The sequence below is a fragment of the Protobothrops mucrosquamatus genome, unplaced genomic scaffold, assembly GCF_001527695.2.
Source record: "Protobothrops mucrosquamatus isolate PMUCROS unplaced genomic scaffold, P.Mucros_1.0 scaffold2549, whole genome shotgun sequence".
In the NCBI taxonomy this organism is placed as follows: domain Eukaryota; kingdom Metazoa; phylum Chordata; class Lepidosauria; order Squamata; family Viperidae; genus Protobothrops; species Protobothrops mucrosquamatus.
The window spans coordinates 96,840-115,586 of record NW_015388609.1 but is presented as its reverse complement, the minus strand read 5'-3'; the positions used below and the strand labels follow the sequence as shown (position 1 = coordinate 115,586).

General features: G+C 39.4%; 2 protein-coding genes across 2 annotated transcripts in view; both read left to right on the top strand.

The window, feature by feature from the left end:
• Positions 1-3,566: 3,566 nt before the first annotated feature.
• On the top strand, positions 3,567-10,269 carry RIPPLY2 (ripply transcriptional repressor 2). The gene is made up of 4 exons (XM_029285933.1): positions 3,567-3,649; positions 3,876-3,954; positions 4,785-4,846; positions 10,039-10,269. Exons 1-4 carry the CDS (start codon positions 3,567-3,569, stop codon positions 10,202-10,204), a joined length of 390 nt encoding a protein of 129 aa, XP_029141766.1. The 3' UTR covers positions 10,205-10,269.
• A 3,981-nt stretch (positions 10,270-14,250) lies between these two features.
• The window catches only part of LOC107295883 (cytochrome b5 reductase 4), a gene marked incomplete in the record, with an annotated part of 30,116 nt that continues 25,619 nt past the window's right edge, over positions 14,251-18,747 (top strand). Inside the window, 2 exon segments of the mRNA XM_015825218.1 lie at positions 14,251-14,425; positions 15,541-15,694. Of these exon segments, the coding sequence (XP_015680704.1) occupies positions 14,351-14,425; positions 15,541-15,694 (229 nt within the window).

Here is an 18,747-nt window from a genome sequence, read left to right as displayed (position 1 = left end):
CATGTTGAACAGAATGCTGCTTTTGATACATGCAAATAGCTATTGTTATCAAAGATTCTGATTGCTGTGCAGATCACTATTGCTTGGAAAAGTTATTATAGCCAAGAATGTGAAGGGAATACTTAAAAGAGATTTTGGAGCAAAAGTTTTTTTATTCATTTGATCTTTACTGTTTTAGATCAGGGGTCTTCACACTTGGCCCTTTTATGACTTGTGGACTTCAACTCCCAGAATTCCTCAGCCAGGCATGTCCACAAGTCATAAAAGGGCCAAGTTTGAAGACCCCTGTTTTAGATGATTAGATCTAACTGGAGTAAATGGCCAGTTAGATCCAAAATATAATAAATACTTCCTTGAGAAAAGGACTTCCAACACCCACCTATTTCTTGAGAAACATGCTAAAATATATGATGAGACAATTCCAATCCCTTCCAAGCTATCTGAGAAAATTTGAATATATTTATAATATGGGGATAAATCTGATACAGAAACAGTCTTGGTCATGCTGAACAATAGTCTGTACTGGAAGAGGGGCAGGAAGCCCTGCTAGTTAAGATCCTTAGAGATTTGCAGAAAAGGGGAAATGTTAGTGTGAATGCCGTAATAAGCCATCATATTATGGAAGTTCTGCTGACTTTTGGGGGCCAGCTCTGTTTCAGTAGAACTAAAAGTTGGAAAGCTTTGGCTGCTTCAAGTTTCATACAGAACAAAATCTGTACTGGGCAAATTGTGTAATATTGGTGTATGCTGCACTCCCCAACTCTTAGAATAGCACACTTAACTAGTATGCCTGTCCTCCAATCTTCCTGATACCTTCTATTACCTTCCTTTATTCTGCCCAGATTTTCCTAGCACTTTCCTTTTTTCTCTCTCTTGCTGCCACCAATGCTGATGATGCAGCTTCTCCTATCTTCCTAGAACTTCCTTTTCCTTGCTTTCCTTCCTGTCTCTCCTCAGCCACCAATGTCCTTAGCTTTTCCTTAGCTCCTGCCAACTACTTTCCCTGTAACTAAACAATTCTTTAATTCCATGCATGGAGCAAAAGAAGTCTGTTTTGTTTCGTGCATGAACCAAAGCATCCAAAACAGGTGTGTTTGGGTTTGGAAACAGACCATCTGAAACCAGCTGTTCCATGCATGGAGCTGTTTGTGCATGGGATGTTTTTCACATTCCTACTTTCAGTCACAGATGGTAGATACGTGGGGCACTTTTCTGGGTTGGCAGGACAAAGTTTTAGTGATTCATAAGCCCAGAGTCGCTTCAGAGTGAGATGGGCAGAATATAAATTTAAACAAAGAAACAAACATTGTAATATTTAGCTTTGCTCCTTGGCATTTATGCATCGTTTTTGAAACATACATAAAACCACTGATTAAAGTAATTCAGGGAACTGGGGTTAAGTATTATCAGAGTTATTCCTCCTTACTATATTAGCCAGATAGTTCAGTGTACATGCTGAATGAGTATCTGGGACCTGCTACTCTAGAACAGTGGTTCCCAACCTTTCTGGCTCCAAGGATGGGTGGCGGTGGTGGGGAGGGAGGGGATAGTTTCGTGCACATAATCTAATCCCGCACATGTGAAAATGAAGTGTCATGTACTCATCTACCACTTGCGCGGCCCAGTTCCCAACAGGCCGTGGACTGGTACAGATCCACGGACCCGGGGGTTGGGGACCCCTGTTCAAGAGTAATTAATAAAACTTAATGTAGACCAAACTGAAGTAGTATTAATTCTGTTCTGTTTCGAGATTCTCTTCCTTTTGCAGGATTATTTCTGTAAAGTCAAAACTCTTTTTTCAGGGATCTTCCCAGTCTTAGTCTAACACGAATAATCTTATTATACTATTCTCTGAAGAGACAGGTTTGAAGTTTCAATAGTAATTTTAGAACCAGCTCCATGTGGATTCCATGACTTAATGTGCTTTTTATTAAATTTGATAGATGGACTGCAATTTTTCTTCAATAAGGATGACCTTAGTGAATGCACAAGTTCTAGTCACATGAAAATTAAATTACTACAACAGAGAAAAAATCATGCTTGTTCATTAGTAACATTTCAAATCTAATAAATAAGGTATTTTTTCTGAGCTCTTATTAAAAGAATTACAAAATTAAATTCCTAGATATGGAATGGAATGGCCTCTATAATCTATATCAGGGGTGTCAAACTTGCAACGTCATGTGACGTGTTGCGACATATTGTGACTTTTTTTTCCATTGACAGCAATGGGGTGGACGCGGTTTCACCATGACGTATCTGGCCTGCGGGCCTGCAGTTTGACACCCCTGATCTATATGACGCTGCTTGAAGACATTCTGGAAATTTCCATTGTTTCAAAGAAGTTGCAAATTTACTGATCGAGCCACTTCCAAAATAAAAGATTCTATATTACTGTATTTTTATTGGCTGCAGATATACAGTAGTCTGAAATTTTATTCATGATGATATCAATCGTAAAAAAAAGTAAGCGCCTTGTGTCTAGGAAGTTTCAAAATCAGATTCCTAACATCAAATATTACTTATTTTAAAAAGGTCTAAGACAACCCTTTTTCTGTTGGACTATAGTATACCAAATGCCAGACAAGTGAATGCCCTATAATTCTTTAAAAACTTTGATCTCAGTCTTCTCTAGCTGGCATGGCCAATGGCAAGGGATTAGAGAAGTAGTTGTCCAAAATATTTTATTAGATTTTTTATCTCACCTTATAGGTAACTCAAGGCAGTGAACATACATACAATTTCTTCCTTCTCCTATGTTTCTCTGTATCAACCCCTGTACTTTTGGGCTGAGAGAAAATGACTGGCTCAGTCACCCTTGGTTTTTATGCCAAGGCAGGACTAAACTCACAGTCTCTTGATTTCTAAGCCGGCACCTTAGCCACTTCACCAAATATCTGAAACTGATTACTTATTTATAATACAGAATAATATATTATATAATGATATAAGTTATATAAGTAATTTATATTACTTATTGCTGTTTTTGGATGTCTGCATAGCTTTCATTTTTAACTGTTCTGTCTTGCCTCTTTTCTCTTGCTGGCACAGTTTAAATTATTAAAGTAGTATTTCTGTTGCTCGGACTATTTGGGTTTCCACATCTGGAAGAGCAAAATATATCCATAAACGAACGGATAGCAATATCATTGTGGAACAGAAAGCGTGGAAGCGCCGTTTTTCTATCGCAAACTATGGATACTCTCTGGGCTTTCTCACACAGGACCCGGCGGACGAGAGCCCAAGCGTGAGCTTCCCCTCTTAAGGACAACAGCCATGTGTCTGCTCAAGTGTGATTAACACTCACTTGCCAAATCTCTCCTTGGGCCATTTGGAGCTTGCACGCGTCCACGCTCCCTGTTTACCCCGCTGCAGCTTTCACGCGCAGCCTTTTTGTTTACCTCTCCGGCAAACGAGATAAGGTGGCTGGGAGGCTGTTAAGCAATCGTTATAAAAACCCCTCGGGCGGCAGCCGATCCACAACCCAGCGCGGGGAGGAGAGGAAGCACAGACTGCCAGCATTTTGCCGGTGGGTTGGCTGGGCTGAGAGCGGCCAGAGTCAGAGCATGGAGACTTCGCCGCTCCGCCTTCACAATTCTCCGCCGCTTGAAACCGCCAATTCCCGGATCTGCTCCAAAGACTCTTCAGGGTAGCCGAGCTCAATCGCCGCGTAATGGGCAACCTGCGCTTAAGAGCAAGCATTGGGGCGGGGGGGGGGAGATCCCCATCTTTTCCAGCCGCTTCTTGATCGCGCGGGAAAAATGGAGCCAGCCCATCTGTGGTCCCAGGACCTGCCAGAAGCTGATTTTTTTTTTTTTTTTACTGCGCCTTATTGCCAAATGGCGGCTAACGCAGCGTGTCTAATGCATTTGCAGGTCCGAAGGATTCTGGAGACCTTGGATCCCCACCCCAAAAGATGCCGAAAGACTACGTGTGCAAAACGTTGAGGTGAGTGTATCCCGGACCCACAATTATGACAGCCCTTCCACGTGGACTTATGCTGCAGGAGCCGGTCTTCTTTAGTTGACTAATTCAGTGTTCTTTCACTTAGGAGTACGGTGAAAGGAAGGAGATGTATGGTATTAAACAATTGCCACTACTTCGAGACTAGAGATATTGGTACATTAACAATAATAAAGATCTCACTGCATTCCACAAAGGACCCTTTAAAAACAAAACAAAACTAGAAGGCTGATTTATGGAGCAAAGGATTTTCCTTACTAAATTAAATTTGCATATAGGGCTCATGTGACTGAAATATAATTCCTAAATTGATTATGTCTTTTGGCAATGTAGTATATCAATTTATGCTGGGCACTATGAAAAGGCAGAAATTTATTAATTTGTATTTTAAGATTTATGATTTGGCACAATCAGGAGAGGGAAAATAACTGCATGTTGCATTAAGGTGCTTTGGGTGCGCTGACTAAAATGAAATCCAATATTTACTTTGATATTACTGGGTGACTCTGGGTCAGTCACACTTTTTCAGCCCAGCCCACCTCACAGGATTCTGTTGAAGGAAAAAAAAACTGGAAGAAAGAGTGCCTACTTCTTGGACAAAAGGCAGGAAACAAACACATTTAATAATAATATTATTTATTTTATTACATGGTACCCAGAGTCATGTCCCTGAAATGGGTGGCTTTGATTTGATTAAAAATGGATACTTGATTTGATTAAAAAATGGATACTGTAAATATTAAATAATCAATTTCAAATTTGTTCCTTCTGAAAGTATCATAAATTTCAACCATTCTGTTGATCTTTATTTCCTTCTCCAGTTGCACAGTCCTGATGGTACAGAAGACTCTGTAAAACTCGCACAATATACTCACCCAGTGAGGTAAGATAAAACAATTTTATATTTTCCTAAAACATAATATTAGTGAGACTCTCAAGATTAATCCTTTCCATTTTTCCCAGCAGGGTTCTTGTGCCCTAAAAAGCTGCCTATTAGGGAAAAAAATCCAATAGGTAAAGCCCTCAATTGGATATATTTTCAGGTAGTAATTAATTATACAGAAAGGTGTCAAGAAAAGTGATAGGATTGTATGTAAGAGATTTATTCCGAATAGTGTCTGAAATCCCACAAAACGTATCAGGACTTAAACTAGTAGCTAGAAGGTCTCTGTGTGGCTTTAGTTCCCTCTCTCGTTCTCTCTCTCTCCTCTCTTTTTCATTCTCTCATTCTCTCGCTTACTCAGTTTCTCTCTTGTTCTCTCATTCTCTCTCTTTCTTTTGTTTTCTCTCTCTCATGCTCCCTCTCTTGTTTTATCTTGTTTTTTCTCTTTCTCATTTTCATTCTAATTTTCTTTCTTTTTCTTTCTCGTTCTCTCTTTTGTTCTCCCTCGTTTTCTCTCTCATTCTCTCTCTCTCTTTTGTTCCCTTTCTCTCTCATTCTCTCTCTCAGTCCAATCTATTTTACAGTGTTGTGTATGGAGAAATAGGAGTGCTGCTTCTGTATGAAAGGCAGAGTATAAATAGAACAAAATATAATATCAATAAATAATTAATATAGTTTTCTCAACAAGATTTCTCCATATTTTTGGCTTCTTCAACTTATTAGCCTAGCTACAGTTAAGACACTGGGCTTGTTGACCGGAAGGTTGGCAGTTCGAGACCCAGGTGCCGCGCCACAGGGTGAGTTCCTATTACTTACCCAGCTACTACCTACCTAGCAATTCAAAAGCATGTAAATGCAAGTAGATAAATAGGTACCATGTCGGTGGGAAGGTAACAGCATTCCATGTGCCTTGGTGTATAGTTATGCTGGCCACATGATCAGAGAAATGTCTTTGGATAATGCTGGCTCCCTCAGCTAGAAAATGGAGATCAGTACCGTCCCTAAAGTTGGACACAACTGATCAGAGAAAATCTTTACCTTTTTTTTAAACTATAGATAGTCCTCGACTTACAATCATTTATTTAGTGACCATTTGAAGTTACAACTGCACTGAAAAAAGTGACTTATGACCACTTTTCACACTTCATTGCAGCATCCCTATGGTCATGTGGTCAAAACTTGGGTGCTTGGCAATTGGCATGTATTTATGATGGTTGCAGTGTCCCAGGATCATGAGATCACCTTTTGTGACAATATGGAAGCTAGATTTGTTTAACAATTATAATGATACACTTAGCAATTGTGGCAAGACAAGTCATAAAATGAGGCAAAACTCATTTTTACAACTGTCTTGCTTAACAAATAAATTTTGGGCTCAATTGCGGGCGTAAGTCGAGGACTATCTGTATTCCGAAGCCTTAAGTTTTTCTCCCAGTGTCTTCCACATTTACAGTATATGTTGTTTTAATTTTGTGGTTTTAGTGATGTTCTCTTATGTCTTTATTCTTTTCAGCATATGCAATAGCAGTTACAATAGATGACTTTTCATCTGGTTTGGAGCCAACTATGTCATTTGGCAGAGTGTCTTTTGAACTAATTAGAAGACAGCAAAATATTATTATTTTATTATTTTTATACATTTATTGCCTGTGAAAGGAAGAGGCAATTAAAATACATTTATTTTTGAAATAATGTTTTTACTTTAGTATTATTAAATTTATGTGCTGCCCTTCTTGCTATCCCAAACACTCTTCTTATTTCAGAATAGACTTGAAGGATTTTCTGTCTTAAGTGCTAGAAGAGTTTAACTTGCTGTTGGGATTCTGAATTTTGACTGGGAGAGCTGTTGTTTTCTGCACACCTAAATGTCTTAGGTCTTGGTTCTACCATGTTACAAACCTGCCCTAGTAATATCTTTTTCTGCCATTTTTCTTGGATATTCCTTGCCATGTTCCTTCATCTTCACCCCAGCCTCTAAGTGAGACAGCCCAACCTCTTCCCTAGCTCAACTGGTATTACGATAGCATTTAGTCTGGCTCCCTCCAGGGACAGTCTCATTTTCAGTGTCACCCCATCGTGCCACAGACTCTGCCCCTTTTTATGCACATCCGAAAGGGGAGAGCTGGCGACTGACAATGTCATACGGCTTCCACTATTTCAGTGGAACTGTTGGATCCTACAAAGGCTTCTACCCAAACTGGCATAAAATCTGTTAAGTTTTATCGCATGACCCTGGAGGAAAACTAAGGGACACAAGCGATTGGTAAATGAAACAACAGAGCATTTAAGGTTTGCGAGCAGTTTTCGTGAATTCAACATTGTTGAATGTTAAACATTTCAACTCAGCAATGGGGAAAGACCTTAAGACTGACTCTAAAGCAGGGGTCTCCAAACTGTGGGCCACAGCCCACTACCGGGCTGCAGCCACTCGGCCACCGGGCTGCGTGAAAGGATGGCCAGTGCATGTGCACACGCAGATGCACTCATACTCCCCATTTGTGCTAGCGCTGCCCCAAGTGTCCCATCAGTGCTAGCGCCGCTCCGAGCTTGCCACCGGCTCTAGCACTGCCATGAGCATCCCGCTGGCGCTAGCACCGCCCCACCCCGAGTGTCCCACCGGTGCTAGCGTTGCCATGAGCATCCTGCCGGCGCTAGCGCAAATCTGTCCCCAAGCATCCTGCTGGCACTAGCACTGCCCCACCTGAGTGTCCCACCAGCACTAGCGCCACCCTGAGCATCCTGCCGGCACTAGTGCCACCCTGCCCCATAGTGTCCCACTGGCACTAGTGCCACTCATAGCGTCCCGCCAGTGCTAACAAAGTCTCATTTGCAGCACTCGCACCTGCGCAGGCCAGTTTGCATGTACCCATGCGCTCACATGCGGCTGTTTGCGTGTGCGCATGTGCTCACACGTGGCCCATTTGTGCACACGTGCAGCAGGCTCATTTTTGCACACGGCAGCCCATTTGTGCGCGCGCACATAGCGGTGCCTGTCTCCCTTTCCAAGCCACCAAATATAAAAGGTTGGAGACCTCTGCTCTAAAGCGGTCACCCATACTGTACTGTTTTATTTATTTATTAAATTTATATGCCACTAATCTCACTGTCAAATGACTCTGGGAGGCTTATAACTTCATTGTTTTCCTGCTCTTCCTCTGCTCACGTTGTAGCAGCTATGTCAAATTTTGAAATTATTTATTTATATGAGAGATATATTCTGCCCTTCTCACGTTTATGTACTACAGTCAAGAACAAAATCCCTAGAGCTGTTATTTGGTTGAGTTTTGCTGATTCATCCAAGGCTACATATTTCGGCAACGTTCTCTTTGGAGCTGATCACTGTACTTTCCAAACCATGGGACATGATTTTCAAAGCAATTGATAAGGAAATAGGCATCCCTGCAGCAGATGTGTCCAAATGCAGTTAATATTTTTGTGATAGCTACAGCTGCATATTGGTTATACTGTGGATCCTTACCAGATGCAGGCTGAGGACCTCAAGATACAAGGCCACTCACAGCATTTCTGTATGGTTTCTCTCTTCTTTTACAGACTTAGTCACCCTCTGCGAGAACAGTATAGGATGAATGAGAAACTGCCATGCTGCATATTTTTACTCAAAAAAAAGTGTGTTTTTTTTCTCACAGATAAGGGAATATTATCCTGTACAGAGACACTTGTTGTAAGCGACAAGGCTGAATTTTTGGTGCATTGGATTTCTGCATTGGATATAAAAACTTCTATGGAATTATTAAATGCCCCAAATTATTAAAAACTGCAGCCATAAAGTCCATACCAGATATCTTTGAATGCCATTTAATTTATGAATAACACACAATATTTTTGAATTGTGCCAGAGAAGTTGCATTTGACTGGTTACCATTTTTTTCAATAGTTGCTTGATTATGCAGGGTGATTATAAATGTGAAATGACTTAGGGCAGTGGTGGCGAACCTATGGCACGCGTGCCAGAGGCGGCACTCAGAGCCCTCTCTGTGGGCACGTACCCCATTGCCCCAGCCCCGCCTCCCCCCGCAGCCCCCTCATCAGCAGCCCCTCTGGAGGAGAATCGCCCCTGAGCAACCAAGGACATGGCAGCCGAGCAACGAGGACAAGACACTACACTCACGCCCCGTCATGTGCAGATGCTGCTGCGGGGCGCTGGCAGAGGGCATGGCTGCTGTGGCACTGCTGGGCTGCCTGGGCAATCTGGAGGCAGTGGGTGGCCCTGTGGGTGGGTGGAGGGCGGGGCAGGGCGGTTTGTGGGCATTCGGTCTCTAAAAGGTTCGCCATCACTGACTTAGGTGTTGAATAAAATCTGAACCTCATTAAACATTTATTGTGTGCTGTAATATTATTGGTCTAATCAAATGAAATTTCAATGTCTTAAATCATTGCCGTGTATCGTAAGAATAGAAATTGGGATATTAATTTGGAAAATTAAAGATTTCCCTTCAATCTGGAATTTTTCCCATAAGCATTCCTGGTTATTTGTCCTACAGTACTTCTGCAGATGTGTGTTGCTGTAATTAAATGTAGTGTGACCTTAAATGAACTTTCCATGTCTTCTTGCCTACGTGCACTTATGGTTATTTTAAAATCCGTCCAGTTTTAAAAAGAACGTTCTGTTCTTAAGTTCCTTTTGAGAAATGTTAGAATAGTTCTGTTGAATGTTCTTGAATGTGCTCAATAAAGTGGCAGTCAAAAATGAATAGTTTCAGTTTCAGAAGGTACTTTGACTTTACCATTTGTTGAAAAGGCATAGAGGTAAAATCTCAGCATTAGCAAATTCATATCCACATAAGAATAGCAGATATGTGTTTAAAGATAAATTTAGAAAATTATCATACCACAGTATATTTTATGAATGATTTATGACAGATGTTGAACGTTAATGCAAAGTTGACTTTTGTGTTTTTACAAATTAAACAGCATTTAGCTCTCCTGAGAGCATAAAGGCAATCTTTGAACAAGCTTATATATTAATTAATTCAGCATATTTGGCCTAAAAAGAAATGGATATCTCTAATTGTGTATAATTCCATTTTGTTACCAAATACTGCTAATATTAAAGAAGTGATTATTTTAAGCTACTAAGCTATTTTAAGCTAATAGTAGATTAAGTAGAATGAGATGAAGTGATTTTAATTATTCTTTACATATTAAATTACAAACTTGTCTATTTGTTTTAGGCTATTCTGGCCCAAATCCAAGTGTTTTGACTACATGTATCATGAAGCTGAAGCACTTCTGAGGAACTTTCCTGTCCAAGCCACCATTTTCTTTTACGACGAATCAGAGAACGAGGAAGATAGCGACGGCACAGACCATGAATCCGAAGCAGAAGTGGACAATTAACTGCCCTGTTTCCAAATGACCCTGTTTATATTCCTTTATTTAATATTGACATCAAAATGCAATCATAATATTTTAAGCTTATTTATATGTAAGTTATTGTGAAATTAAAATTATTATTTTTATAGTACTAATATGCGTGGGTTTTATGTCTTCTGCATAATCTCGCCTCCCTTGTCCTTCTGAAATCAATAATTTAGTTATGCCAAGGATTATGCTGTACTAATGTACTGATTCATAAAATGAAAAGATAGAAAACTGCAGGAATGGCCAGCTTAAATAGGAGTGAGAGGGTAGAAAAGATGGGTTGAGAGGTTTCATATTAGGATTCAATAGGTTTTTTTGTTTAGAAATAACAGTGATTTTTTTTTATTTATGATTTCATTATTATGCAAATCCTTTCGGAACCCTCAGCCTTGTGGTTTTTAGAGTTAACAATAGTAACATGTGAAAAGAAGGATGAAACACAAACTTCCATGTTTTACACCCAATACAAATACAGGGAGTCCTCGATTTAACGATCACAATTGAGTCCAACATTTCTGCTGCTGAACAAGGAGAATACTTAGCAACAGATGTAAAACCTCAGCATTGGCAAATTCATATGCACAAAAGAATATTGGATAATGCGTTTAAAGATAAATTTAGAAAATATTCTCCTATCACAGTATGGTTTACGAAAGATTTAAAACAGATTTTGAAGTAGAACGTTAACTCATTGTGAAAAGAGTTTTGTCCTCTTTTATGAGCTTTCTTGCCACGGTTGTTAAGTGAATCACTGCAATTGTTAACTGAGTAACACGGCTGTTCAGTGAATCTGGTTTCCCCATTGGCTTTGCTTGTCAGAAGGCTGCAAAAGGGGATCACTTGACCCTGGGAAACTGCAACTGTCGTAAGTACATGCCTGTTGCCAAGTATCCAAATTTTGATCACCTGACCATGGGAATACTGCAACAGTGTTCAGTGTGAAAGACTGTCATCAGTCACTTTTTTCAGTGCCACTGTAACTTTGAACAGTCACCGAACAAATGGTTGTAAGTTGAGAACTGCCTGTATACTCATTCTACAAACCGCCCTTTAAGTAGTCTGGTTTTTAATCTATTAAATTTGATGTTGCAATCCTGCAAGCTCTTAAATCCACTTCAGCTCAAACATGGGCATAGGACTTTAGACCAAATTGGTAACTTTTAAATTCAATGATGCCTAATTTTCCTTAGTGCTGTGGAAAATGTTTTAATTACATCATCTTTTTAAAATCTATGTACAGTATTAGTTCCACATGATGACATTTTAGAGAGAGTTCAATGGATTGAGTGGGTATTTCTCCTGCAGACATGCCTAAATATATAGCTCTGTCCAATATAACAGCTGGGCAGTGTTTCAGAATAGGAAGGAAAAATAGTGTTTGAGGAGTGTGCGAGGTCATGAACTTTGCACCTGTCGGCAGTTCCTTAGAGCAGATGCAGCTTTTCCCACGATCATGTGGCTGTTCTCCACAGGTGAAACATGATACTGTATTCAATTTAAATACTTGCGGCAAATGCTATAGAGACACTGACCATACTTCAGAACCTCTATTTTACCTTCAAATCTGAAAGTGCTGCAAAATACGGTATTGTTTCCTTCCATTTGCACTGAGATTAATAATTAACAATTGAATGCATTCTAGTCAGATTCACTTAACTGTGTTATTAACTGCAGTGATTCACTTAACTGGTAAGGAAGGTTGTAAAATGGGGCAAAATTCGGCAACAGAAATTTTGGGCTCAATTGTGGTCATAAGTTGAGGACTACCTGTACTTGTATTTCCAATATTAAAGATGAATTTTTTTTGCTTGATAATTCTGTTACAGGGATACATACATTTTGTTCAAACACATATGCACATCTTTAAATGGTATTGATCTGTGCAACACTATATTAACAAAATGGGGTTGTTAACATTAAACAAGTGCAGGGTATAATAGGAAAACCCCATATCATATAAATAAGTATCCACCAATTTTATACTTTGAACATAAGATTCATACTGAGCTCTTTTGAACTAATCTTTGGCGTGACCAATAGACTTAAATCTTTTTCTTAATTAATCTCAATATCATGATAAGAATATTCTTTAAAACCCTTAACCATTGATTTGTTAATATATTTTAGAGTTCTTGAAAATAACTAATATTTACTAATATCATCATTTTCATTCTTAAAAATACATGCAATAGATGCTGTATCCTTAGTTAGGACCATAATCATAAATCAAATATGTTTATTAAAGTACTTAAATTGCAATATTAAACAATATCCTACTAGCTTACTTAATTTTGGTTCCAGCACAAACTTTGAGTGTATATTAATTAAAATTATTACAACTAAAGCAGAAGTTGTATTTCCATTAATATATACTTAATCATGAGCTTTCTATTCTCTATAACAGTGCTTTCCAAACCTGGATATATTACCAAAAACTGGGTAAAACTGCTTTTTCTTGGGTAATAACACACATGCCCATTATCCAATTACAACAGAGATATTTAAGTAAAGAATTTCTGATAAATGGTAAAAAGAACTTTCTGATAAGCAGTTTTGGATAGGGAAATAAAGTATGGAACATTGCTCTAGATTAGGCATGTTCAACCCATGGCCCACAGGCTGCATGCAGCCCTGACAGCTAGTAATTGTAGCCCCATAAGACCCCAAACAATAAAGAAAGTTTGCTATTTATATATTATATTATATATTTTATATGGGGCCCAAGACATTTCCTCTTCACTCAATGCAGCCCAGGCAAGCCAGAAGTTGGACATGCCTGTACCTTTTTTTGAGTTTTAGAAGTTTCTTTTAAAACAGCTGTATCCACTTCAATGTTACTCAGCTTAGCAGCTATCTATTTCCTCTTTAAAGGATATCTAAGACTAAGGCCTTTTACTTTCTGCACATACACACAATATTATGGTATGGTAAGTTGGTGGCAGAACACAGTGGTTCTTAGTTGATCTTCAAATGCTGGGTCAGATCACATAGATTAGAAGACTACCAACCTCCACAGAAGTGTAGGTCAGAATATAATCAGAAAAAAGCATCCTGGAAAAAGGCAATGAAATAACACCTGATATTGTTGCCAAGAAAACTATACTGACATATGCATGAAGTTACTATTATTAGATTTTTATCCCACTTTTATATTTACATGGCAGGCCTAGAATTCAGTTTCTTGTTCTTATTAGTTATCTAACATTGCTGTCACCCAAAGCAAACATGTGATCTGATGCCAAAATAGCTACACATGCAAAAATACAATTACATACTGTACAATTCAAGTAAATCACAATATTTGAATGAGTACATCATGTAATGTCTGCTGCCCCATTCCTGCCCGTTTGCTAACAGCAAACACGTCTGAAGCTCAGCATAAGAGATTTCATTTTAGCTATTGATCCTTTGCAGCAAAAATAATCAGTTTACTCCATCCTGAAATGTCAAATAGATCAAATATATTTCCGTTACTTTGCTGTCACTGCTTTGAAAATAATGCGCAACGATTATACAGTAGCCCAAATGTTAAGTTTATTAAGACTGCCTTCCATTTATTAAATTTAAATTTATTATTTTATTTAATATTTAATTACATTTTAATTCTTAATTTATTTCCGTTGAATTACTTTCTTCCATTCAGGATGGGCTCTACATTAAGGAATCTCAAAGCCTCAAATATGATATACAGTTACAGAGGTTAAAAATGATTTCACATTAAAAATGCAAACACATTCTCCTATTTCGTTCAAAGCCACCCGCTGACATCTAAAAGAAAGCAGAAGCGGGTAGCGCGCAGCAAGCACGCAACCGGCAGGGGCGAGAATGTGAACTAAACGGAAGGCGACTTTCCTGCGCAGCAGCAAACGCCGCCGACACCTTTTCCTCACGTCAATCAATGAACAAACTCAAGCGCGCGCCCTATCGGGGCGCAAGAGTGGCTGCCACCAGAAACAGCTCGCGCGTACTACTGGCGCGCGCCTGCGCACTCTCCACCCCGCCTCTACTCGGGGATACTTTCACAGCAGGCCGAACCCGGAAGCGGTTTAAGCTCTCTCCGGCTCCGTTTTCCATACAGGGAAGTGGAGGATTGTCGGCCTCCCGTCTGATTGCAGCGGGAAGATGCTGAACGTGCCTTCTCAGTCTTTTCCTGCCCCCGACTCACAGCAGCGGGTGGCCCTCGCGGGACGCAGCAAGGTGCGGGTCTGCATAGCGGCTTTGGAGTCCCCTACTTGGTGGGCTGCTCTGTGTCACGTCCCACGAGAGTCTGGGTAGTGGTGGTGTCGGGTGGATTTGCGGAGCAGCGCCTGTAGAAGTGAAGTGGGGAAGGAGGGCTGTTGTAAATCACCAGGTGGCGCGATTTGTAGCGGGAGGCGTCGCACCTGTTTAACCTCTGCCTGCCGTGGACAAATGGTCCAACGGAAAAATCGTGTTGGCCAATTAAGCAGAGAAGTTTCTTATATAGCTATGTTGGCTTCTTAATGGTGTGTGCTTTTTGTCGATCACAGAGATACAAAATATTCGCTCAGATTCATTATGTGTAACTTTTCTTGTGGCACTTAGAACTAAAGAGAAATTGTATTTACTGTATAGTGGGGTATGTAAATGTAGAGGGGAAAGAGCTAGACTGTTAGTTGAAAAATAATTGTGAATCACAAAAGAATAACTGGTGTGCTAATCAGCAGTGGAATGGCAGCATTGGTGAGGCACTAGAGCAGTGGTTCTCAACCTTTTTAATGCCGCGATCCCAACTGGTCGTAAGTCGAGGACTAAACCGGTCGTAAGTTGAGGACTAAACCGGTCGCAAGTCGAGGACTACCCAACCGGTCATAAGTCGAGGACTTTCCCTGCCCGGGAGCGCCGCGCATGCATGGTTCCGCCCCCTGCGCCGGCCGAGGCGTAGCTGGCAAGCGGCAGAGACGGAGCAGGCCGACCACCAGCTGGCCCAGCCCAAGGGAGGTAAGGCACCCGCCGGAAAAGGGAAAAAAATGGCGAACAAAAAAATGGCGGACAAAAAAATGGCGGACAGCCTTGCTTGGCGACCCCCGTGAAATGGTCGATCGACCCCAAATGGGGTCCCGACCCACAGGTTGAGAACCACTGCACTAGAGGGTATGGTACCATGTCCTTTAGGATGGAAGAAGTTGTGAAAATCTGGCAGCAGATCCTTACTTGTGACATTTAGTGGCAGTGGATTTTTTTTTTTAAAAATGCAGGCTGTACAAGGCTGCCTGATATGCCACATGTCCAAGCACGCGTTGTCTATTTTATTTATTTTGCCAATGTTCTTTTTTTCTCTCTCCTCTTTTTAGGTACCTTTGAAATCAGGTCGAAGTCTTATGGACTGGATACGGTTAACCAAAAGTGGAAAAGATCTAACTGGTCTAAAAGGGAGATTATTAGAAGTTACTGAAGAAGAGCTTATGAAACATAATAAAAGGGATGACTGTTGGATATGTATTAGAGGTGGGTTGTTCTGTTGCCAGTTCTTATAAATACTGTTAGTTGTCCACTGATATAGGATAATAAATCTTAGGGGCAACTAATTTGAAAAAAATATGAGGAATAGAGGCTTTTAAACAAGGTGTATTTTATGCATAGCTAATAAAACATCCTAGCATTTGCTACACAATCCCATGAGATATCCTTTGCAAAACTTATTTCTGTCTTTAGAAATATTCACAAGATCTACTTTGTAGGGTTGTGCATACTTTTCAAATGATTCAGAAGTGATTCAGTCCTTTGTGAGTAGTGTGAAGCTCCAAACAGTCTCAATTTGGGGACAGATCTGCACTAGCCTGTCAATATAGATAATGTTGCTTTCAGAACTGTATTTTTAATAAATTGATTCTTTAAAGAAACTTTTTTTTCAAGCTCTTGCACAAGCTTGAAAAAAAGGAACTGTTTTAATGAAAAAAGAGATGTGGTTTGCTCAATTCATGGACATCCTGTTTTTTGCTAACCATATTTTTTTCTGTTCCTTTTGAATTCCCTGTCTGAGAAATTGAATTTAGCATACATACTGTTGGTTTTGGTGCTTGAGTTCTTACATGTTTGCCTGTCTGGCTTATATCATATATCATCTAATGTCCTATAAAATATAAAACATAAGTGTAATGAGAAAGATGGTAATATCACTTAGAATTTTTGGGGGGATGAAGGAAGAGCAGATCTTTTTTATTAGATTGAAACCCTACCTTTCATTCAGAAACAATAGATGGCACACATAATGTTTCATATTTTTCCCATAATAACCATGAGATAGGATGGGGTCAGAGACACTCAGGGACCTTCTGTGCAGAATATGCAATCAAAATAATCTCTGAATTACAGGATCAGTTGCAGCACTGATAACAATATAATTAAAATACACAGAGATAGCTGCACCTAGTGAATTGCCGCGATGAAAAATCTGTTGATAAAGCTGTATGATGGTAAAGTACTGAATCCTAGATAAACAGCAACATACATTGAACATTTCTTGTTTTTTCTTGAATTATTCAATCATTTATTTAAGTAGTTAGAATATTTCCTATGATATCCTTGGTGGTCTCTGAGTTTGGTTGTTTGGTGGCAGACATTTCATTACCTGAATAGGTAACATGAACACTGCTAGTGAGTGTGGAGTTTGCTCATAGTTCCTTTCAAGCATTTGCCAGAATGTGTGGAGAGTTCAAAATAGGAAGAGAACAGGAGTGTACATAGTTGTCAGCTGCTTATGGATCATGTGGAGAATTGTGCTGGTGATCAAGTTGTCACAAAATCTTTTCAGCTCTCTGATTATATTCCATATGCCAGTGATGGCAAACCTTTTAGAGACCAAGTGCCCAAACTGCAACCCAAAACCCACTTATGTATCGTTGGGTGCCGGGCGGGCGTGGCCCATTGGGTGGGTGTGGCCCATTGGGTGGGCGTGGTTTCGATGATAACGGCAGACTGGATGGGATTAAAAAGTTCAATCAATCAATTCCAACTTTGCGAGATTTTTTTTTTCCGCAAGAAGTTGAAATTGATTGATTGAACCTTTTTTTTTTGCATACGGCGGCGGAGGCCTAAAGCGAAAAGGTTTTATAAAACCCAGCTGAAGGCCTAGGACTGGGGCGAGGGTGTGCGTGCCCACAGAGAAGGCTCTGCGTGCCACCTGTGGCACACGTGCCATAGGTTCGCCACCACAGCCATATGCAGTTTGCAGCCTTCAGGTAAAAACACGAAAAGGCTTGCAGTGCATATTGCTCGGATGAGGTCAGCTGAAGTGAATTTCAGCTTTTAAATTTTTTAGAATGTGGAAATTTCCTTGATTTCTGTTTGCCAGAAAAGGAGCCAAACTGAAGAAGAAAGGACATAGGACATTATCTGTGCAAATATGCAGCCGATACTATTCACCATTATTTTCTTTTATTATCTATCAGTAAACAATATTTTGATCTTTTAACCAACATAAAATAAAATTGTACTAAAACATTATTTATTTATTTATTTATTTATTTATTTATTTAAACTTGTATGCTGCCCATCTCTCCAAAGGCAAATCTACAGTAGGATTAGCTGTAGGATTAATGATTATAATTTAAGAATGACCTCTATTTGTAAATTATATAGATACCAGCCATGAGATCGTGAAATAGTTTTTATATTCTCTATCATTATGAAATTACTATTGAACGTAAATCTATAAAAATATAAAACTTTATAAGATTAAAATTATGAAATTCAAATTAAATATATCAAGCATATTTATCACAATACAGGCAGTCCTCTGTATTAGGAATTATTGTACCGTATTATTCCTGTTTGGTAGAGGAATTTCTGCATAGGGCAGGGGTAGGCAACCTTGGCTCTTTTATGACTCGTGGACTTCAACTCCCAGAATTCCTGAGCCAGCTATTCTGGGAGTTGAAGTCCACGAGTCATAAAAGAGCCAAGGTTGCCTACCCCTGGCATAGGGTTATCAAGTGAAGATGCTTTGCCTATATGTGTTCACTTATGTGTGTGACAATTTTTTTTTTCTTGAACAGACAGGGACACAAGGTACACTGAAACGTTCTGATGCTTTATGATGAAAGAGGTGATAAAATTAATTTGTCAGCACAGAAAAGTAAATGAAGCTAACCTTAAAAGATAATGTATAATGTTAATGTAAGCCGTTTTATATGCAGTATAAATATTTTTCACTAGATGGCATTCCTAGTACAAATAGCAAAAAAAGCAAATACTATATAACCATAATCTATAATATTTTTGTCAGCCTAGGAAACAGGGATATTTTGCCAATTTATCTTCCACTGTTGTTTTCAGACTTAGTTCACTAGGAGATCGTTCTATTTTTTTTTGTTTTTGTTTCTTGTGTTGTATTGTTCCATTTTATTGTGTGCTGTATGCAGAGCCCAGAGATTACTTGGAAATGAACTGTGGCTTAATATTTTTTAAAAAATAAATAATAAACGTATACATGATTATGGTTATTTACCTGCTTGAGGTCCATTGTCATAGATGAAATGTTTTGAAAACTATTTTTAGAA